This window comes from Manis javanica, chromosome 10 (genome assembly GCF_040802235.1).
Source record: "Manis javanica isolate MJ-LG chromosome 10, MJ_LKY, whole genome shotgun sequence".
Taxonomy (NCBI): domain Eukaryota; kingdom Metazoa; phylum Chordata; class Mammalia; order Pholidota; family Manidae; genus Manis; species Manis javanica.
Window position 1 is genome coordinate 35,747,416 of NC_133165.1, and position 23,639 is coordinate 35,771,054.

General features: G+C 48.1%; 2 protein-coding genes across 3 annotated transcripts in view; both read left to right on the top strand.

Moving 5' to 3' along the window:
* The window catches only part of CLIP2 (CAP-Gly domain containing linker protein 2), a 112,881-nt gene extending 104,619 nt beyond the window's left edge, over positions 1-8,262 (top strand). For both annotated transcript variants that reach the window (XM_073215189.1, XM_073215190.1), the window contains one exon: positions 8,128-8,262. In XM_073215189.1, the coding sequence (XP_073071290.1) occupies positions 8,128-8,247 (120 nt within the window). In that variant the 3' untranslated portion in view covers positions 8,248-8,262. The remainder of the gene's footprint in view (positions 1-8,127) is intronic.
* A 3,252-nt stretch (positions 8,263-11,514) lies between these two features.
* On the top strand, positions 11,515-21,989 carry LOC108389150 (28S rRNA (cytosine-C(5))-methyltransferase-like). The gene is given in 11 exon segments (XM_037003060.2): positions 11,515-11,642; positions 11,730-11,784; positions 11,787-11,851; positions 12,790-12,964; positions 13,052-13,160; positions 20,067-20,205; positions 20,297-20,412; positions 20,777-20,955; positions 21,140-21,341; positions 21,402-21,542; positions 21,616-21,989. Coding segments are annotated over 11 exon segments (1,389 nt in total). The 5' UTR covers positions 11,515-11,549; the 3' UTR covers positions 21,731-21,989.
* The last annotated feature ends 1,650 nt before the right edge of the window (positions 21,990-23,639 follow it).

Genomic DNA, 23,639 nt, shown 5'->3' on the forward strand with positions numbered 1-23,639 from the left:
CCAGAGGCAAAGATGGGCTTGCTGCATGCAGACCTGCTCTGAGTGGACGGGATTCCAGTGATTGACCTGCCACCATGGGAATAAAGTTGGGTATAAACCCTTTCACCCCAAGAACATTCCATTGTCATTCCTCGGGCTCACTGAATCCATAGTGAACTGGTCCGGGGCTGAAACCCACTGGCAAGACAGGTAGCAAAAAAAAAAAAAGACAAAGAAAGACATTTAAGTCTTTCATAAAACTCAAGTGGCATAATGTGAACTTTTGAAAAATGAGGAATGCCTGCACTGAATTACAACCCAAAGTATAATAAAATAAATATCCATGAGTCCATCCTGATATAAATGATTGACTAATTAAATGGGGAGGAGAGGCTAACCTGCACAGAATTCCACATAAATTAGGTAGGTACTCTGCCCTCAAGGAGGGGGAGCTTACCCTTCATCCCTGAAGTGTGGGTTGTGCATGCTGACTTCTTCCCAGAGGAAACAGAGGGATGAGGAGCAGGTTTACAGCAGGGAAGCTTGACAAACACTACTGCAGCCGGGTGACCGAGGTCCACATCAACAGTGATGTCGTGTTGATACTTTATGCCCTTGATATGCTCTGATGAGAACGGTACTTTCCCTGTGTCCCTCCCAAAAATTTATAATCCCAGTCTAATCATAAGACAGACAAATCACAATTGAGGGACAGCCTACAAAACATCAACCAGGACTCCTCAAAAGCGTGAAGGTCATCAAAACCCAGGGAAGTCTGAGAAAATGTCACAGCCAGGTGGAGCCTAAGGAGACCTGACAATGTAACATGGGATCCTGGATGGGACTTAGGGACAGAAAAAGGACATTAGGTAAAAACTAAGGAAATCTGAATAAACTGTGTACTTGTATCAATATTAGAGCACCTGTAACCAATTCACCTGAAGGAGGGGTGGTTGATTTAGGATGGGTCAACTCCGGCACAGCTCATTGGCACCATATCAATTTGTGCTCCATTCATTCATTCACTTCATTCAAAAGGTATTTATTAGGTCCTTATCATGAGAAAGACACTGGTCTAGCAGGTAGGGAAAGAGAAGTGTCAAGACAGACAGGATTTGCCCTCATGGAGCTAACTAGAGAATAAATCATAACCACGTATGGAATCAAGTCTATGATGAAAATTAGATGTTGTGATTTGATGGGGTGGGGGGGCTTCCCACTAAAAGATCACTTATTAGCTAACCTAGCTTGTGGGTAAAACTGTAATATTTCCAGAATATCTCGCCTGGCTTTAGTACATCTGCATATCAATAGGTGTTGAGGTAAAGTTCATCTCCATATCAATGGGTAATTACCTGGGCAACAGAGGGCTTATCTGCACCTGAGAGGTGAAGGGAAGGGCCAGTTTTGTTTCTGCTGGAGCAGGAAAGACCCAAGGGCCTGGACTGCAATTTGTAAGCAACAAACGGATTTTAAACTTTCTCTCTCCCTTTGACTGATTTCGGTTTTTAGAGTTATTTTGCCCCAGGATTTCCCTTCTCTGGACTTACACTAGCCTACAGGAGTGAGTTAAACCTTTCAAGAACTCAGCAATTGTAACGTAGACCAGAGTCAAGCCTCTTGCAAAATGGTCTGTGATGTGCTGTTAGCAGTACAGAGAATATACAGGCTGGAATATTCTAGTCCATGGATGCCTGTCTACTTGAAAGCTTGAGATACATGTGTACTGGGTTTATTCAATCAACCTATTATGTGCAATAACTCCATGGGTGCTAGGGACACAGAGATAAATTCCACAGAATCCCAGTTCTCCCAGAAGACAGGCTGGGGAAACGTTTCTATAAATGAATCATTCCAACAGATGCAGGAAAGGCTAGCCATTTGGGAACAAAGTTAAGAGCTGCTACAGAACATGCCAAACTGAATTCTACATCGATTAAAGACTGAAGTGTGAAAAAAATGAGGCTATAAGTGATTTCTATATTGTAGAGCTGTAAGGAATTTCCAAGCATGTCACCAAAGGCAGACAGACACCATAAAAGATTTAAAAAAGAAACATGTCCAAGACAACTATAAACCTCATAAAAGTAAACGAAAAGATGGCAATACCTAAGACAAGTATACACTGTTAACCTATTGTAACTCCATGGGAGAGGAGAGGTAAGTTCCCAGTGAAGGGCCCCCACCAGTAAGATGGCGAACTTCCGGCTTCTCTTCGGGGTCCTCAGTTACTGACGGCGCCACCTGAAGCCCAATCACCTCTTGCCCCTTTCCCAATTCCCGCACCTAGCCAATAGCCACCAGCCCCATAGAAGTAACACCACAATCACCCCATGCCCCTTCCTATATAACCCAGCACCTTTCTCTAATAAAGCAGATTTCTCCGGTGAATTGCTGCTGTGTGTCGCACCTTTCCTTTCATTGGTCCTGAAACCTGGGAGACGGGACACCCCAACTGGGCCCCGTCTTCCCCCCGACACCAGCAGCAGCTTGCCCTCGTCCTCTTTTTCCGGCGCTGGCTCATCACACTCACCACTCCTCTCTGGCCTTTAGGTAAGTTTTCCCCCCGGAGTGGACCACTCTTCCCCAAGCTATCACAGTGCCATTGACCGTGATCGCCCCACAAGGCCCTGACGCTCGGGGATGAGGAGGGAACTCTCCCCGCCTCAGGCCTTCACAACTGCGGTGGACCCTCAGGCCCCTCCTCCAACAGCCATAAACGAGGTGACTCCTTTGCGGATGAGAACGCTCCCTTCCCCCCCTCCTTCTGTTCCATCCGCCGAAATCCGTTCTGTCTGCCAAAAATTCCTAGTACTAGGTACCTCGTGACTTGGGCACTCTGCCTTCTTAGAGAAGTCTGGGTGACGACCCACACTTCCTAAGAAATTCCAACTCGTGTACGAGTTTCCGCAGACCACCAAGGATCATCGGGGACGCCCTTTGTCTCCTTGCGGTCTGCTTCCAGTCCGAGGATCTCCATTCGTCTTCCCGTTTGTCTCCTTCTCTGTCCTTTAGCCATGGGAGCCTCCTCATCCCTCCCTGAAAGTTCACCTCTTGAATGCCTGCTTAAGCATCTGGCTACCCTCTCCCTGACACCTGATATAAAACCAAAACTTCTCCATAAATATTCTCCTAAGATTGGCCGACATACCCCCTAGACAATCACAACCAATGGCCCGCAGGGGGAACTCTTGATCCTAACATCACTTGCGATCTTTTTAACTACTGCCAGCGCCTGAAAAAATGGAAGGAGATTCCCTATATCGAAGCTTTTCGCCTCCTAGCTCAAAATCCCAGCCTCTGCACCACCTGCTCCCCGCCCCAAGTTCTCCTAGCCTGCAAGCCGTTTCCCTCCCCTACCCACACTCCCAGTCCCTCTTCAATTACCTTTGACCCAGCTGACGAGCCTCCGCCATACAGGCTTCCTCCTTCAGCCCCTCCCCCTCCTACAACCCCTCCACCCTCCACTGCCACCCGCTGCCTCCACCCCCGCAGAAGCCTCCTGTCCTCTCCCTTCCCCCTCCTCTCCTCCCTCCACCACCATCTCCTCCCCCACCTCACCCCCTCCACCTCAGTCCCCCTCACCTCCCCCCCTCCCGCAGATTGAGCCTGAGCCTTTCAGCCCCCCTCTAACTAAGTTCCAGGAGCCTCCTCTGCTGTTGCCACCTCAGACTCAGTCCTGAGAGCCTCCCAAAATTATCGCGTCTTGGACCCCATCACCTGTTTCCCCCCCCAGACTGAGCCAGAACCCTTCAGTCCCCCTCAGACTTGGTCCTGAGGGCCTCCCAAAATTATCGACCCCCTCCGGGAGGTAGCAGGATCCAAAGGCATCATGCGCGTTCACATCCCTTTCTCCTTAGGAGATTTAGCCCAACTAGAGAAACGCCGAAGTTCCTTTTCCACTGATCCCACGACATACATCAGGGAGTTTCAATGGACCCTCCAGTCTTACAGCCTCACACATCATGACATTTTCATGCTCCTGGCCAATACTCTCCTCCCTGAAGAGCGTAGACGAGTTTGGGACTTCGCCCAAATGCACGCTACCAAAACCCACAGGACTGACCCCACCTGTCCCCCTGGCCCCACTGCTGTCCCTGAACAAGACCCACACTGGGATTATAACACCGCCGTGGGTTTCCACTTGCGAGATATTTTTGCCTCCTGCTTAATAGCAGGTCTGAAAAAGGCAGCTCGTAAAGTGGTCAATTTTCAAAAGCTCCAAGACATAATTCAAAAGAGAGATGAAACCCCCTCAGAGTTCTTAGACTCACTCAAGCCCTATTACAGTATACCAGCCTGGACCCAGAAACGCCTGATGGAAGACATGTCCTTATGACATACTTCCTAGCTCAAAGCTACCCTGACATTAAAGCTAAACTCAAAAAGTTAGATCAGGGCCCCACTACCCCACAGACTGAGATCCTAACAGTGGCCTTTAAAGTCTTCCATAACCGGGAGGAGGAGAAAGAACGCCGTAAACAAAAGGCTGATCAGGCCAATTTCCAAATGTTGGCCCAGCTGATAAAACCACAACCTGGGCGCCCCTCTACAAACAAGCCCCCCCCCCCCTCAGGAGCTTGTTTCAAGTGCGGAAAAGAGGGACATTGGTCAAGGGCATGCCCCTCCCCTAGATCTCCTACCACCCCATGCCCCAGATGCCACAAAATGGGCCACTGGGGGTCTGACTGCCCAACCACCTGAAGGGGAGGCTGGACGAACAACCCCCATCCTAAGCCTGCCGTAGTGGGGCTGGCAGAAGAAGATTGACGTGGCCTGGGGGCTTCTCACCCGACCATTTCCATCACCAAACAGGAGCCCAGGGTTACTTTAATAGTAGACTGTTGCCCCATCTCCTTCCTCCTAGATACAGGAGCCACCTTCTCAGTCTTGCGAGAATACCGGGGCCCTACCACGCCTGCCGTTACTCCTATAGTCGGGGTAGGAAGTAAACAGATTTTCCCATTAACCCCCCCCCCCTTTTATGTACAATCCAAAACAATCCCATACCTTTCTCCCACTCCTTCCTGGTTATGCCCCAGTGTCCCATTCCTTTACTAGGACGGGACTCCTTTCTCTCCTCCATGTTTCCATAACTATATCCACTCCCACAGCCCCCAGTACTCCCTTTCTGATGGCCCTCATAGCCGACGACTCCCCTCTACCCAATGAAAGCTCTGGTTCCGCCCTCATACACCATGTAAATCCCAAAGTTTGGGACATTACAAGCCCCTCCGTGGCTCTATGTCCTGCCTCTATCAAATTATGTGACCCCTCTCAGTATATCTGTCAGGCCCAATACCCCCTAACCACTTCAGCCCTCATAGGCCTCCAACCCATTATTCAAGATCTCTTAAACAAAAATTACCTCAGACCCACTCACTCCCCATTTAATACCCCCATATTAGCTGTTAAAAAAACCAACGGATCTTTTCACCTTGTCCAAGACCTTTGCCTCATCAACATGGCCGTTGTCCCTATCCATCCCTTAGTTCCAAATCCATACACCCTTTTATCGCAGATCCCTGCCTCGGCATCCACTTCTCAGTCCTAGATCTCAAGGACGCATTTTTTTCTATTCCTCTGGACCCCTCCTCCCAAGATTTTTTCGCCTTCACCTGGACGGACCCATGCACGAGACATTCTGAACAACTCACTTGGACAGTTTTGCCACAAGGCTTCTGAGATAGTCCCCATATTTTTGGACAAGTCCTAGCTCAGGACCTCAAACAGTTTCATCATGATCACTCCAAGTCCACTTTATTACAATACGTAGATGATCTTCTACTCTGCAGTCCCTTGTGGGAACAGTCTCAACTTGACACTGCCTCTCTACTTAACCTTCTAGCTTCCAGAGGTTACTGGGTATCCCCCATCAAAGCTCAAATCTCTTTCCCTTCTGTCACTTACCTTGGATTCCTTCTGTCTCAACAAAAAAAGTCCATTACCTTAGACAGAAAACGACTCCTCTCTGACCCGCCTGTTCCCAAAACCAAGACAGAAATCCTTTCCTTTCTAGGCCTGGCTGGGTATTTTAGAGTGTGGATCCCTAACTTCTCCCTGTTGGCAAGACCCCTATACGACCTCAGCAAGGGCCCCCCTGAAGAAGCATTATCATCCTCACCCCGACACTCCTTCATTAAGCTCCGCAAAGCCCTTGTGGAAGCTCCAGCTCTCCATCTCCCTGATTTGTCGAAACCCTTCTCATTATACATTCAAGAGCGGTCCAGTCAAGCTCTAGGAGTCCTAGGCCAATATTATGGTACATCCTTTGCCCCAGTAGCTTATCTCTCCAAGCAATTAGACCCCACAGTTCAGGGATGGGCCCCCTGCCTACGGGCATTAGCCCTGGGCAGCTCTTGCAGAAAGAAGCTCATAAACTAACATTCGGGGCATCCCTTACCATTCTGTCCCCACATCACCTAAAAGATTTCTTAACCTACAAAAGTTTACAGACTCTCCCTGCCTCCAGACTCCTGACCTTACTGTCCTCTTTCCTCCAAAATCCAGACATTTCTTTCCTCCCCTGCCCGCCCCTGAATCCGGCCACTCTTCTTCCTCTACCCTACTCTCCTCATACTCCCTCGCATGATTGCCTGGAAGCCCTTCACAACTTCCTTCCGTGCCACTCCATGATCTCCGAAGGAGCCCTCTCACACTCCGACCTCATCTGGTTTACTGATGGGTCCTCCTTTAAACATGAGGGCACCCACCATGCAGGATACGCAGTAGTCTCCCTCGAAGATGTCATTGAGGCATGAGCCCTACCCCCTGGTACAACCAATCAAAAGACCAAACTCATTGCAGCCACCAGAGCTTGCACTCTGGCCCGGGACACATCTCTCACATTGTACACTGACTCCAAGTACGTATTCCACATTCTCTTGTCTCACGTGGCAGTATGGAAAGAACGAGGCCTCCTCACCACAAAAGGAAATTCCATAACTAATTCAGCTTTAATTACTAAACTTTTGAGGCTTCACAACTCCCACACCGACTAGGCATAGTCCACTGCAAATCACATCAAAAGGATGACTCCCCCATTGCAAGAGGGAACAACAAAGCTGACAGAGTAGCCTGGTCAGTTGCCCTATCAGAAGACACACCTGACAATGATCCGTCTGCCCTTGCGGTTTTAGCCTTATCACAAGACACCCTCTGTTCCCAGGACAAAGAGTCTCTCTTCCGCCTCTTACATGATCTGTTCCATCCCAGCCCCCAATCCTTGATCCATTTTTTACAATCTTTTTTTCTCTCTCTCCTGAAGACAAAACCCTACTTAACCAAATCACCTGCAGGTGCACCATCTGCCAATGCACTAACCCTAATACCCCCCTCAAGGCCCGACCCTTCCCAGCTCATCAAGTAAGGGGAAATGTCCCCGCCACGGATTGGCAAATAGACTTCACTAACATGCCCCCTGTACGGCATACCAGATACCTACTCGTGTTAGTAGACACATTTTCAGGATGGGTCGAAGCTTTCCCCACCACTAACAAATGAGCGTCTGCAGTTGAGTTGCCTCTATCCTCCTCACCCAGATCTTTCCTAGGTTGGGGATGCCCACTTCCCTCCAATCAGATAATGGCCCTGAGTTCACTGCCCAAATTATCCAGAACCTCTCCAAGTCACTCTCGCTCCCCTAGCATTTACATTGTCCTTATCGACCACAAGCTTCGGGAAAAGTAGAAAGAGCCAATAGGACTATAAAGGACATCCTGACCAAACTATCTCTAGAACTACACCTTGACTGGGTTGTTTACTTCCCTTAGCTCTACTCCACATTCGGGCCCTCCCAAAGAAACCTTCCTTCTTGTCGCCCTTTGAGATCATGTATGGCAGCCCGATTCTACACCCGGGGCTCCTTTCCCACAAAGGACCAATTCCTCCCAATATGGCCCTTCCACTACTCTCTCTCCTCCACACTGAATTGTGGAAATATCAGGATTGGCTCCTTCCTGATCCATCCGCCTCCCAAAATCCTCCTGTCTTACAGCCCGGCCAACTAGTGTTTTATAAGCCACCAGAGGATCGGCCCTCTCTCACCCTGGAATGGGAAGGTCCACACCCAGTTATTCTCTGCACCCCCTCGGCCGCCAAGCTCTCACTGCCTGATAACTCTGTCACCCCTTGGATTCATATCTCCAGGTTGAAACCAAATACCCAGGACCCACCTTCTCTGGACACCCAAGACCCATCAGTCACAATCAGGAGTCCTTCGGATACAGCCCAAGACGCTGTCTACTCTACCATGCCTCATCCCTCTGATCCCTTGAAACTCCACATCTCCCATTCACCCCCTTTGCCATCCATACCCGACTCATGACTTTTTCCTCCTTTACCGCTCTCTCACTTTTTTTCCTCATTCCTATTGTCTTCCCCGCCACCCCAGCCTCCTTTGTATGGCGATTCAAAGTTAGACAGATTTACACACAGCATCAAATAAAAGTTACTGCCCTCATTGCCACATCAGACTGCCCTCTGAAAGGCTGCTCTGAGCCTTTATACCTCCACTTTCCTCCCTCCACCGAAGTGTTCACTAACAGCTACCTTTATTCTCCCTACCTCTGCTTTCTCTATGACCAAAGACAAGCCTATTGCAGGTGATGGCAAGACACCTACGGGGGATGTCCCTACTGGTCTTGCGCCATTCACTACATGGGTAACTTCCAGTACCCACAGTATTACTCCTCCAACCGTTTCATGAAATATCCCAACGGCTCATTCTCCTTATCAATCCCAGATCCCTGGGACTCTCGATGGGCTGCCGGAGTCACAGCCTCAGTTTACTATGGGGGGTCCTCGACCCCCCCATGGTACCCTTCATATCTCTTGAGAGTATGTTCCCTCTCATTCCCAGATCTCTCAAGTTGCATCAGATATCGGACATTCCGAAAAAGTCATTATCCAAACTCGTGACGGCGCCTCTTCATCTTCTTATCCCCGCCCTTCTTCCCATTTCTCCTACTCTTCATTACAGCTCATTCAAGACACCACCATCTTTCTCAGCCACACCCTCAACACTGCCAATTGTTTCTTATGCGCATCACTACAGCGCCCACTGCTGGCCGCCGTGCCCCTTAATATTTCCAACTACTCCTCCCATGCAGAAGGACAACCCCTCCGCCCCCTGGCAGACATACCCCTATGGGAACCAGAACACGCAGATAATCTCACCATCCACCACTGTGTAGGCCCGACTCCACCCCCTCCAGTGCACTTCACTGCCTCTCTATCTACACCCCTACCTCCGGCTCTAAGACTTTTATGCAACCGGGACACTTCTTTTGGTGTAATGGCAGTCTTTTCAACTCACTGCCTCCCAACTCCGATACACCCTGCATTCTCGTCACCCTAATCCCACAGCTTACACTTTACAGCATGGCAGAATTTCTTAAGCTACAACCTCCCTTGCCCTCGCAAACAAAAAGGGCTGCTTTCCTTCCCATCATGGTCGGTATCTCTTTGACCACCTCAGCCATTGGGGCAGGGTTTTTGGGAGGAGCCTTGGGTCACTCTCTATGGGCAGTTAGAGATCTCAATGCCAAACTTGAGGGAGCCCTGACATCCACTGCCAATTCCCTAGCCTCTCTCCAAAGACAGGTCACTTCGCTAGCTAAGGTCACCCTTCAAAACCGGCGGGCCTTAGATCTGCTTACAGCTGAGAAGGGCGGCACCTGTGTCTTCCTCCAGGAAGAGTGCTGCTATTACATCAACGAATCCGGAATTGTAGAAACTGACATTACCAAACTCACGGACCTTGCCTCCAGCCTCCACTCTGCTTCCAATTCCAACCCATTCTCTTCAATACTAACAAACCCCCTCCTTACCTGGCTCTGGCCCATTGCAGGCCCCATAATAATCATTCTTCTCGCCTGTCTCTTCTTACCCTGTATAATAAAGTTCATCAAATCCCAAGTCGGAAAAATCTCTAATCAAGCTTTCAACCAGCTTTTACTCAGGAACTACCAGCTTCTGGCCACAGAAGATCTCTCACCCTCACGTAACCTCCTCACCACACGCTGAGATGGACCCCTCTCTCCGCTGGAAACTGTTCCTGGAAACAATGGCCGCAGACACCTGGCTCCTGACACCCATATCCTCTTGGCACCATTGGAATCAACAGGTCCTCGACCTATGGTTACAGGGAACCTTCATTGATTTCCAACCTGAAGAAGTCCACATCTACTCGTCCTTACTGTGGGGAGTCCTATCAACCCTTTCCTCCCAATCCTCAAGCCCTCACGCCCTTCTCCGCCCCCATTCAGTAGGAAGCAGTCAGAGAGAAAGCAATGTCCACAACCCCATAGAGGAGAAAGGGGGGAATGAAGGGCCCCCACCAGTAAGATGGCTAACTTCTGGCTTCTCTTGGGGGGGTGGGGGGGGTCCTCGGTTCCCGACGGCGCCACCTGAAGCCCAATCACCTCTCGCCCCCTTCCCAATCCCAGCACCTAGCCAATAGCCACCAGCCCCATAGAAGTAACACCACAATCACCCCATGCCCCTTCCTATATAACCCAGCACCTTTCTCTAATAAAGCAGATTTCTCTGGTGAATTGCTGCTGTGTGTCGCACCTTTCCTTTCACCCAGCCCAGGGCAAATTACCTTTGAAGCTAAAATCAAAGTGAGAAATCAAGTGGTATAGTGGGAGAAACCCGTTTATTGCGTACAAGCAGTGGTCCACTTTTGCTCACCACTGGCCCTCTCTGGTCCAGATATCCTAACGCTCTCCCGACCTTTGTAACCACCTATTGATATGGACGTGACTACTTCTCTCCACTCCGTGGAAACATCTATTGATATGACTGTACTGAGGCCAGAGAGATTCTGGAAATATGAACTTTTACCCACACCTATAAATGTGTAAGTCTAGAGAAAGGAAATCCGGGGCAAAATACCTCTAAAACTGAAATCAAATAAAGCTTAAAAATGGGAGAAACAAAGCTTAAAACCCACTTACTGCTTACAAACTGCAGTCCAGGTCTGTTTCTCCTGCTCCAGCTGAAGCCAACCAGCCCTCCCCTTAACCTCTCAGGTTCAGGAGCTCTCGGTTGCCCTGGTAATTGATACGGAGATGAACTTTTCTCCACCTGTGACGAACGCCTATTGATACGCAGATGTATTAAAGCCATACTTCTCTCCACCCCTGAGGATGTACTAAAGCCAGGCGAGATATTTTGGAAATAGTACAATTTTACCCACAAAAGGGCAGCAAAAGAGATGGTGAAGTGTGTACGAAACACAAAAAATACACATGACCGATAAACATGAAGACATTCAACCTCAAAAGAAATTAAAACAACATAAAACCCAATTGTTTGCCTTATACAATTGACAGACAGATTGACAGAAAAACGCTAAGAGCTCCAGAGAAGTGGAGAAACCGGACCCCACCGCCGGCCTCCTCTTCCGGGAAGGGGTGCGGACCCACACAAGACTGCGGGGAACTCCGCAGGGAGCCGGAGCCTCGCGGCCCGGATCTCTGTGCCCTTTGACCCGGAAGTCCAGGCGGGCGCGTGGCGCACGGGCGGGCCCGCTTCGCGGCAGAGCCGCAAAGGCGCGCGGGAGTATGGCGGTGTACGCAGCGGCGGCGGCCGTGCTTGCGGGCGTGGAGAGCCGCCAAGGCTCTATCAAGGAGCTGGTGTACGGCAGCAGGTTCCAGGTAGCGGGAGGCAGGGTTCGGGCTCTGGTTGGGTGGGTGGGGTCCCGGGCGGCCCCCCTCAGCGTCCGTGCTCTCGGCCCCGCGCAGAACGTGAAGCAGCTGTACGCGCTGGTGTGCGAGACGCAGCGCTACTCCGCCGTGTTGGAGCTGTGATCGCCAGCGCCGGCCTCCTCGGTGCAGAGAAGAAGCTGCGGCCACACCTGGCCAAGGTGATGGGCGGGGTGGGACTATGAGGGGCGGGCAGGGCCGCAAGCCCCTCCTTAGCGGGGTCCTAGCTCTGCCATCTGCCGTGTGACTTTAGCCAAGTCTCTTCTCTGAAATGAGGATGAACAGCCAATAGCTGGGTTATGAATTGAGGTGGGATGAAAATGCTTTAACTTTGAGCTTGTGTGAAAGATTAAATGAGAACAGAAGTGCGGAATAGTGGTGGAAAGGGCTCTTTAGGTTAAAAAAAAAAAAGGTGATGGTAAGGAGGCAGGTTGAGGTCCAGAGCTCTGTTGGTGAGCAGCCATGGGGAAGGGGCTGGGAAATAAGAGACAAGGTACAAATCCTGTATCTTGCATTAGTTTATTATCTTGGGCAGGTGTTTTGCCAATGGGTTTTAGCCCCGGGCAAGTTCGCTATGGATTCAGTGTGACCAAAGAAATTGACAGCAAAACGTTCTTGGGGTGAAAGGTTTATACCCAACTTTATTTCCATGGTGGCAGGTCAGTCACTACAATGCCAATCACTGAGAGCGAGTCTGCATGCAGCAACCCGGTCTCTGCCTCTGGGCCCCTCTTTCCGCACAGTTGTCCCACACAGCCGTCCTCTGGGCCTCTGTCCTCTGGGCCGCCACCACTCCAGCCTCTGCTCTGCCCTCCTGCAGCCTTGCAGCCCTGCCACCATGTCACGTGGAGAGCACTGGGTGGAGCTCTTTTTATAGAGTCAACAGCCCTGTATTCCCCATGGGTGTGCAGTGAGCTAGTCAACCAGGGCCTGGTGAGAATCCTGGCCACAGGAACTCTCATTTTATTCACAGCAGGGTAGCTTACTTTTACCAGTTATTGGGTGAACAGGTGATCTGTTTACCCTCTCCAGTTCCAACACTATGGAGTTCCAAGGCCTTAGTGCATAGGGCTTTTTCTCTTCCTTTCCACACCCCCAGGTGCTAGTGTATGAGTTGTTGCTGGGAAGAGGCTTTAGAGGGGGTGGGGGCCGATGGAAGCCACTGCTGGAACGGCACCAGGCAAGGCTGAAGGCTGAGTTAGCCCGGCTCAAGGTTCATCGAGGTGTGAGCCGGAATGAGGACCTGTTGGAAGTGGGAACCAGGCCTGGCCCAGGTGAGGTGGAATTGTGGGGGTGGGTGATACCCATCAGGCCCTTGGGACAGGGCCATATTCCTGCTCTCACTGCCGATTGCGTCCTAGCCTCCCAGGTGCCTCGGTTTGTGCGCGTGAACACTCTCAAGACCTGCCCACATGATGCGATTGATTATTTCAAGAGGCAAGGTTTCTCCTACCAGGGTCAGGCTTCCAGGTGAGCTTAGAACCTTGCTGGCTGTCCTTATTCATTACGGGAGACTCCTGGAAACACCCGGGAAACAGAGATCTGGGAAGGGAGAGGCAGGTGGCTGTGGCTGCACTCAGGTTTTCTGCCTACATTTCCAGCAGTTTCTCCATCTCTTTGGAAGGTCTGTCTCCTCCACCCCTTAAAAACATTGGCTCTCTTTGAAGTCCCATCACACATTCTAGTACTGTATCCCTCAGTTTCTTCTCTAGCTCCTACTCTCACCTGGTGATTCCTGTCTCCCAGTGTAGACCTCTCTCCAGTACCTCACATGCACCATAATTGCAGCCATGTGTCAAATTGATCTTGATCTTCCCTCTTGAGTTTGCACCTTCTTTTTCCCCCTTATCTCAAGTAGTTTAACCTTGTGCAGAAGATAGACAGGTATCCTAAAGCTTTGGTTGGAGGGAACAGAATAGCCGACCCAAATTGGCCGAGCAGTAATTAAATTCATTAGCCCCCATTAGAAGGCTGCTCAGAATAAGGCTGTGCTCCAGGTTAGCTTGCTCCCAGGGTCCAGTTTTGCTATCAGAGAACCAGATCTTTCCATCTCTGTCTTTGCTCCATCATTCATAGTGTCACCTTCATCCCAAGGCAGGTTTCCTCGAGGGGGGGAGATTTATTTTTTAATTGCTAAATCATGTTTATTCAAAATTCAAGATTAAGAAGAATCCTTCCAAAACTATGTTTAACCCATTAGTGGGTTATTTTGCAACAAGCCTTTTTTCTGTTTTTTGTTTGTTTTTTTCTTGAGGTATAATTGACGTATAACGTTGTATTAGCTTCACGTGTATAACTAATGGTTTGATACGTTGCCAAATGATCACTTCAGTAAGTCTATTTAGTACTCATTACCACACAGTTACAAAAAATTTTTTCATGTGATGAGAACTTTTAAGATTACTCTTGTAGCAACTTTCAAATAAGCAGTACAGTATTGTTAAGTATAGTCACCAAGCTGTAATTATATTCCCAGGACTGACTGACTTTATCACTGGAAAATTTGTACCTTTTGACTCCCTTCACCCATTTCGCTCCCCCTCCCCCGACCTTTCTTGCCTCTGGTAACCACAAATCTGTTCTTTGTATCTGTGAGTCCTTTTTTTTTTTTTAAGATTCCACATATAAGTAAGATCATAAGGTATTTGTCTTTCTCTGACTTAATTCATTTACGTGTGTCCTCAGCGTCTGTCCATTTTGTAAGTGGCAAGATTGTCATTCTTTTTTGGCCAATACTCCATTGTATAAATACACCACACGTTCTTTATCCATTGATTCTCTGATGGGTCATTTAGTTTGGTCCCACATCTTGGCTGTCGTAAATAATGCTGTGATGGACATGGGGATGCTGATACCTTTTTGAGTTACTGTTTTCATTTCCTTCAGATAAATACCCAGAATTGGAATTGATGGATCATAGGGTAGTTCTGTTTTCAATTTGTTAAACAACCTCCATACTGCTTTCCACAGTGGCTGCACGAACTGCCATCCCTACCAACAGTGCAGGGGGGCTCGCTTTTCTCCACATCCTCGCCAACAGTTGTTACTTCTTGTCTTTTGGATAGTGGCCATTCTGACTGGTGTGACATGATAATCTTAATTGTGGTTTTGATTTGCATGTCCCTGGTGATAAGTGATATTGAGCATCTTTTCATGTGCCTCTTGGCCATCTGTATGTCTTCTTTGGAAAAATATCTATTCAGTTTCTCTGCCCATTTTAACCAAATTGCTTTTTGAGGGTTAAGTTGTATGAGTTCTTTATAGATTTTGGATATTACCCTTTTTCAGATGTGTCATTTACAAATAATTCTTCCATACAAAAAGATTGCCTTTTTGTTTTGTTTATGGTTTCCTTTATGGGCAGGAACTTTTTAATTTTATGTAGTCTCAAATGTTTATTTTTGCTTTTGTTTCTGTCACCTGGGGAGACATATGCAGAAAAAAATTACTAAAGTTGATGTCCAATAGTTTACTACCTATGTTCTCTTTTAGAGCTTTATGATGTAATGTCCTTCATTTAGGTCTTCAGTCCATTTCAGGTTTGTTTTTGTGTATGGTATAGTAAAGTGGTCCAGTTTCATTCTTTTGTTTGTGGCTGTCTGTTCATCGAAGAGCCTGTCTCCTCCCACTGTGTATTCTCGCCTCCTTTATTGTGGGTTGATTAACCATGAATGCCTGCATTTATTTCTGGGCTCTCTCTTCTGTTGAACTACTGTGTTTTTCTGACAGTACCATACTTTTTTGATTTATTATTTTCAATGCAATTTTAAATGGTATTGTTTTTAAACTTTGTGATAGTTTGTTATTAGTGTATTAGTGTATAGAAGTACAGCAGGTTTTTTATATTGATTTTTTAAACCTGCAACTTTACTGAATTTGTTGACTAGTTCTAACAGTGTTTTGATGGAGTTGTAAAGGCTTTTGATATATATTATTATATCATCTGCAAATAATGACACCTTTACTTCTCTTTCCAACATAGATTCCTTTTATTTCATTTTCTTGCCTCAGTGCCCTGACTAGGACTTCCAGTAGTATGTTGAATATAAGCTGCAAGAATGGCAGCCTTGTCTTGTTCGTGAGGTGAGAGTGAGACTGGGACCATGGGTGTAGTCAGAGTAGGGTGAGGGCCTCCGGAAAAAGACCCCTACCAAAACTGCATATTAGACAATTAAACAAAGACAGAGTCACATTAATTCTCTAAAGTAAAATATCAAACTAGGAATATAAGCATTCTTCAAGAAAGATTAGGTAAAACTAAAAAGTGAGGAATAACCTGGCCTGGAATGTTTGAACATCCCCTAGATAAGAAAATACCTCAGCATAGCCCATGTCTTGTTTGTGTCAATTAAATGAGGCTCTTGTAAAATGTACGTCAGCCTGCTAAAAGGCCCAGTTTATCTTTAACTTTACCCAGATGCTGCTTTTCCTCCTCTAGCCCTAATCAAGTCAGTAACTCAGCTCACCTTGAAAGCAAAACAAGCAGTCTTGACTGATGTGCTCCCAAACCAGGAAACTGCTATTCTGAGAAAGGATCAAAACAGTAAATTTCTTTTTTTTTTTTTGAGAGGCCATCTCTCATATTTATTGATCAAATGGTTGTTAACAACAATAAAATTCTGTATAGGGTGGTCAATGCTCAATGCACAATCATTAATCCATCTCAAGCCTAATTCTCGTCAGTCTCCAATCTTCTGAAGCATAATGAACAAGTTCTTACATGGTGAACGAATTCTTACATAGTGAATAAGTTCTTACATGGTGAACAGTACAAGGGCAGTCATCACAGAAACTTTCCGTTTTGATCACGCATTATGAACTATAAACAAGCAGGTCAAATATGAATATTCGTTTGATTTTTATACTTGATTTATATGTGGATCCCACATTTCTCCCTTTATTATTATTATTATTATTATTTTTAATGCTGAAGTGGTAGGTAGAGGCAAGATAAAGGTAGAAAACATAGTTTAGTGCTGTAAGAGGGCAAATGTAGATGATCAGGTGTGTGCCTATGGACTAAGTATTAATCCAAGCTAGACAAGGGCAGCAAAACATCCACGGATGCAGAAGATTTCTCTCAAAGCGGGGGGGGTGAGGTTCTGAGCCTCACCTCTGTTGATCCCCAATTTCTCACCTGATGGCCCCCCTGCGACTGTGCCTGTCTTAGGTTGTTCCTCCCTTGAGGAATCTTACGCGTCTCTGGCTAACCAGTCATCTTCCAGGGCCATACAGGGAAATGTAAAGTTGGTAAGTGAGAGAGAAGCCATATTGTTTGAAAAGGTTAGCTTTTTACTTCTTTGCAGATTTATGTCCTGTGGCTTCTAGGCCCAGCACTTGTCTCGAGGTATCTTTACCACCTGGAGGAATTATGATAGTCAGTAAATTCGATATGAGGCACGAATTCTATTTAAGGGTTGTAATTAGGAAGGAAGAAGAAAAGCTATAGAGGTAGCATATGGAAGAAAACATGGGAGGATTGATTATTTCCTTGACATATCTTCTTGTAGAGTACCTTAAGCATGTATAGGTTTTAAACTACCAACTAATTTGCGCTCACATATTAACATAATAGGAATACGGTGACATAAACAAAGCAAATCTATAATTACCATCCATCTCCAGTGAAGCCAAGAAAACCATTTAGGCACCCTAGGCATTTGTGAAAATTTGTCTATGATATGATGGATATTGTCCAACTGTACTTGAACAGTCTGAGAGAAATCAGACAAATTAAAGCAACCCATTTCTGGGATCTGTACACATCCCATATGTTCTTTTAACCGTAGAAAGTCTATAGTCATAAGATTTTGGAGTGCTACAACTTGCACCCCTCCCAACTCCTGGTTGAGTTCCAACAGTACAGATCCAGTCAAATTCGTTGTCTCACTGTATGCACATGCCAGCCTAGACATCTCCCTCCTCATTCCAATGGCAAGTCCAGGAAACGGGGTGGATGCAGCCACAACCGCAGCATTGTCCGGATCCCTGTGGAGGCTTTTTGATGATCATCCCCCGGCATGAGTCCTCCAGAGAGTGCTGCTGCCGGAAGCTCCTCCTCATATCGTATCTTAGTTCATTTTCTGGGTATCCAAGCTAGGCCTTGATCTTCTTCATAGAAACAAACAGACCCTTTGCCCACACTTTGACATGCCCTCTATACCACTGTGCAGAACTCATTGGAGGTCAGCACACAGGAACTGCTTTTTTTTTTTTAATTAAGAGAAAGGAATATTATCAGAAAAGAGTACCTCCATAGCTGATCATCTGACACCCTTTAAGTGATCAACATTAAGGATATTTAAAGCATGCGTTGATCTTTGATTTACCAATAGTTTTATCCTATCAAGGAGTAATCCCCCTTTTCTTTCTTTCTTTTTTTTTTTTTTAATGTTTAATCTACACTTACATGAAGAATACTATGTTTACTATGCTCTCCCCTATATCAAGTCCCCCCTAAAAACCACATTACCGTTACTGTCCATCAGCATAGCAAAATGTTGTAGAATCACTACTTGTCCTCTCTGTGTTGTATAGCCCTCCCTCCCCTTCCTCCCTCCCCATGCATGCTAATCTTAATACCCCCCTTCTTCTTCCCCTCCCCTTATCCCTCCCTGCCCACCCTTCCTCCCCAGTTCCTTTCCCTTTGGTACCTGTTAGTCCATTTTTGGGTTCTGTAATTCCGCTGCTGTTTTAAAACAGTAAATTTCTTATGTTAACTCCGCAAAATAGTCTGAGAAACCGGTAAGAAACTTAGTTTCTCTTTAAAAATAAACACTTAGAGACCATCTGGTGGATCCACCTCCCTAACTCTTGGTCTCTCAACTGCCTATAAATCCCCTAGACAACGCACCACCATGGACTCTCTTGTCCCCTCCTGGCATGAGCCGGGAGCTCTGTTCTGTCACTTTGTCTCTATATAAAAGCCTGTACCTTGCTTTCCTACCTTGACTGTTTGTGAAGCTCATTCGTCGGCTTCATGAACAAGAACTCCGGCATCAAGAGGAAAAGCTTTAAGCTTTTCACCATTATGATGTTAGCTGTAGGCTTGTGATCTATGGCCTTTATTATGCTGAAGTACATTCCAACTATTCCCGCTTCTTGAGCGAGTTTATCACCAATGGATGCTGAGTTTTGTCAGATGCTTTTTCAGCTTCTGTTGAGATGACCAGATGGCTTTTACCCATCTTCCTTTTGTTCATGTGCTGTATCACACTGATGGATTGATTTGCGGATGTTGAACCATCTTTGCATCCCTGTACTTGGCACCTTCTGTGTTCCTTGTTTTAACCGAACAGATGTCAGCTCTGTGCACTCGTTTGGTCAGGCCAGACACGGAGTCATCCCTGATGCTTTCCTCCATACTCTCCCTTCAGCATCTTTCTCAAATCCGTTCCTTTCTCTTTGTCCTTCTGCACATTGCCTAGGTTTAGGCACTCCTTTCCTATCATGATTGGCAGAGGTCTCTCCTAAACTGATCTCCTTCCTTCCAGACTTTCCTGCCAAGGCTGGCTGCAGAAAGACCTGAAGCCAGATCGATGTGGCCCCCCTGCTGAAGCCCTTCCTTGGCTCTCCATTGTGCTGAGCCCCTGCTTCCCCTCCGGCCCATCTGCCATGGCGCTCTGTACTTGGTGTCCCCGCTGCGGTTGCTGCTCCCTATGCCACGTGTCCCTGCACTGACATACCGCCTGCTCTGTCCTGTGGCCATTCTGGGAAGCCTCCTTTGCTCCCTCCCTTCCCCCATCTCCCAGATGTTCCCCCTCTGCCTCTAGCTTGTTGCTTGGAGACCAGGGTGGTAGAGTAGAAAATGGCTATGTTTGGGTTTGAATTCCAGCTCTGCCACTTGAGAGTTGTCCACACCGAGATGCTATTTCCTAGGCCTGTTCTGCATGGGTCAGGGGGAGTGACCAGACGCCTTTGTAGAGACTAGTGAATTAACTTTCACCTCAGCTCGTAGGGTTACAACCTCCGCACCCACTAGGAATCTGCTCAGCGATCTCCTCCCCTGCACCATGAAAAGTAACCCTTCCCAGAGGTTACGCTTTAACAGTGCTGGCTGACATTGGGTGCCAAATTAGTGCCAGATATCTTTTAAGTATTTGGCCGGTGTTAGCTCATCCAATCCTCCCTGAGGTGGGGATGAAGTCACTTGCTTACATTCCTGCTGCTGGTGATGGGTGCAGGTGGGACCCTCAGCCCTCAGGTGGGCCTGAGAACCCGTTCTCCCAGCTGCTGCCTCTCTCTGATCCCTGCTTATTTTTTCATAGCAGTTATAAACACCTGTTGCAGGAATGAATAAAGTGAGGTGACATGTAAAATGTCCGGCCTGGCATGAAGGCAGAAAATGTTGAACGAATGGTTCTTACTCCCTGGTAGCCTCGAGGAGCTAAGGGCCCTCAAAGGGAAGCGTTTTCTTCTGGATCCCTTGTTGCCAGAGCTGCTTGTGTTTCCTGTCCAGACAGATCTACACGAACATCCACTGTACCAAGCCGGTCACCTCATTCTGCAAGACAAGGTAGGGAAAATGGATGGCAAGGGGAGGAACGTGTGGGGGAGCGGCCGCCTGGGAACTCTGCTCACCCCGCCGCTGTGCGCTTCCCTGCCAGGCCAGCTGTCTGCCCACCATGCTACTGGCTCCACCCCCGGGCGCCCATGTCATCGATGCATGTGCTGCCCCTGGCAATAAAGCCAGTCACTTGGCTGCTCTTCTGAAGAACCAGGGGTGAGTGCCACGGTCATTCAGGAAGGGGATGGGGTCTGATCCTGTACTTTGTAAGAAGAAATGAACTCTATTCCAGTGGATTGGTAAAGGCTGAAAGGAAGATTTTCCTTAAACATTTCCTCTGGGCTTGGGGCAGCTCGTGCCACGGCCCCAAACTAAGCTTCCCTGTGGGTCGCAGGTGTGAGATGTGAATCCTGTAGCCCTTGGAGCAGAGGCTCCAGGTCAGGTACCTCTAACCACTGACCCTCACAGGCCAGGTGACTATTTTCTGTGTCTTGACTTAATGTACATGTCATCTATGAGCTGTGGGCCCTTAGATGCTCCATGAATTCTCTGTGCACCTCAAGTCTGCCCTCTTCCCCAGGAAGATCTTTGTCTTTGGCCTGGATGCGAAGCGGGTGGCATCTATGGCTACTCTGCTGGCCCGGGCTGGAGTCTCTTGCTGTGAGCTAGCTGAGAAGGACTTCTTGGCAGTTTCACCCTCAGACCAGCGCTATTGTCAGGTCCAGTACATCCTGCTGGATCCTTCCTGCAGTGGCTCTGGTGAGATGTGGAGAAAGTGGGGTGAGGAACCCGGAGCAGAGCAACCTGAGTGGAAGGGGCAGCAGTTCGTTTGGGCCTTGGGTTTAGTTCTGACTCCATCATCACATAGGCGCGTGTTCTCGCGCAGTAAGTGGGGATTCCAGTATGAAGTAAGGCAATCTGTACTGAGAACCCCATTCCTTAGGTAGGCTGAGCAGACAGCTGGAGGAGCCCGGGGCAGGCACCCCCAGCCAGGAACGCTTGTGTGCCCTGGCAGGGTTCCAGCAGCAAGCTCTGTGCCACGCTCTGAGCGCAAGGAGCCTTGTCTACTCCACATGTTCCCTTTGCCAAGAGGAGAATTAAGATGTGGTACAAGAGGCCTTGCAGCAGAGCCCGGGAACCTTCAGGTATTGGGGCTCACCCAGGGTCTTGCTCCCTTTACCCAGAAGCCTGTCACTTCTCCTCAGGCTGGCTCCTGCCCTCCCCTCCTGGCCCCATCGATGCCTTAGCACTTTCCCCGGTGCCGAGCACTGCCTGTGGGCCTCTCCTGAGACCACGCTCACTGGTGGCTTCTTCGTTGCTGTTCTTGAACGGGTAGACATGCTGAGGTGAGTGAGAAGGGGGCTGCTCTTAACATGCTGGGAGATAGGGACACATCTCATCTGAGAACTTTTCTTCCAGCTCAGTCTCAGAGTCTGAGGCACTGGCTCCAGAACTTCCACCCAGTCCAGCCCCAAAGAGAAAGAAGAGGTGGCAAAAAGCAGCGGCCGCTCCGAGCACACCACCCTGCACATAGCAGGTGCTCAGAGCCAAGTCTTTGTGGGGAGGGATGAGGCCACTTCTCCCCTCAGTTTAACCCTGGGTCCTTGGTCCCAGGCAGCACTTTTGTTTTGAAAGGGTATGTCCTTTTTATTGGTACAGGAAGGAACTGGTAACCCTGTTTCTCAAGCTGGAGAGACATGGATTTCTTTGTCTGTTGGGTCCCTTCCCTGGGTCATATTCATGCTGCTGAGAGAATTCAGCTACCCGCAGAAATAAAAAGACATGGTCCACAATAGGTCACAGTTTTTTTATTATTAATGACATAAGGAAGGAGGAAAATGTCACATTCATACTAAAAATTCCACCTAGACTCACAGGAATTAAGTTTTTAAAGGAAAATCCCAGCCTCCCATTCCTGTCCAGTGCACACACATGTACACACACACACACACTCAGGTTGGACCAGGACACCCTTTCCTGGCAGCTCCTGGACCAGATATCCTTCCTGCGGACCGAGGTAAGGTAGCTCCGAGCCCTAAACTAAGAGGCTCTGCCTTATGTAGGCGATAACTAGAAGCTTGATGGCTAGAGTTGTACCCCACTCCCACCACTCCGACTTCTCTGGGTATTTGGGACTTGAGATTCATGCCCCTCCTCTGTGCCAGAGTCTTTAAGTATGTACGTATGGTCCGTGGGGGTGGGAGGAGGAGTCCCCATGACAAAGCAGTCCACCTGAGTCACACAGTGGGTGCGGGGGAGACTAGTTACATCTACACTTCATTATAAAGTAAGAATGACACTTTATGTGTGTCCACAGGAGCTCTAGTCCCTCAGGAAAGCTGCCAGGGACAACATTTGAGCCTCTTCACACAGGCATAACTTAACTGTATAGCTAATTCCTAGTCAATTGCATTTATACTTTACCACGTCAATGAACCACGCTTGAAGGAATTTAAAAGGCAATTTAGCTTAAATACAAAAATATTTATTGTTAAAAAATGTTTAAATATTCTTTTTAAAATTTAGACATATGCATTCATACTTCTCCCAAAGACGTCAGGCATGGCAGCATGGCTCCTGGGCCCAGGATGTGTGGTTTTGAAATGATGGAAGAATGGGGAAGGGCTGGAGGCCCTGCAGGGAAGAAAACTTAGAATTTGTAAGTGTGGTTTTTCTAACACATACTTGGGGCAATCTGGCCTACAGTGAGTTCAGGTAGGTGGGAGCAACAGCTGAGAGAAGAGGTCTTTTCTTCCCCTTGGCCCCATGCTCTTGGGCTGCCAACCCTTAAAATCAAACACCATTTAATAGCTGTAAAGTGGTGCTACTTTCCACATTCAATTCTAGGCCCCAGAAACTTGAAACAGTTAAGTCTGGCATTACCAGCATGCCACCACTCATACAATTTGATTCTTCCTCCAAACTCGATTCAAAGAGCGATAGACTTCAGTGTCAAAGTAACAGGACAAAGCTTTACACATTCAATCCTGAGAGGCAGCTGAGCCTGGTGAGGCCAGTGGCAAGGTGGACCAGGTGGCAGCTGAAAGTGGCGGTGGGCACCCTGCCTGCCCCAAGAGCTTCCCTCCTTGGATCGAGGCATTGCCCCAGGATCTGCCAGGCTAACAGTCTTGAGCCACCAAGCTTTTAGGGGCCAAATTGGCAGAGGGTTGGGAACAAAACACTGCCTCAGACTTGCAGGAGGAAGCAGAACAGAGTAAGTGGCACCACTCAGGGGACTCCAAGGCAAAGCCAGATTCAAGGTCATTTAAAAAGAGATCCTGCAAGGACCCAGTGAGGGGCAAAGCAGCAAGAAATGGGGAAACAAAAATCCCCTTAAGGGACCAGAGGAGAACCAGTTCCTGGCCAAGCACGGTAAAGCTTTAGGGATAACCCACTTTCCCGACCCCATCAGATGCACACCAGAGCTGCTGCAGGTGGGCCAG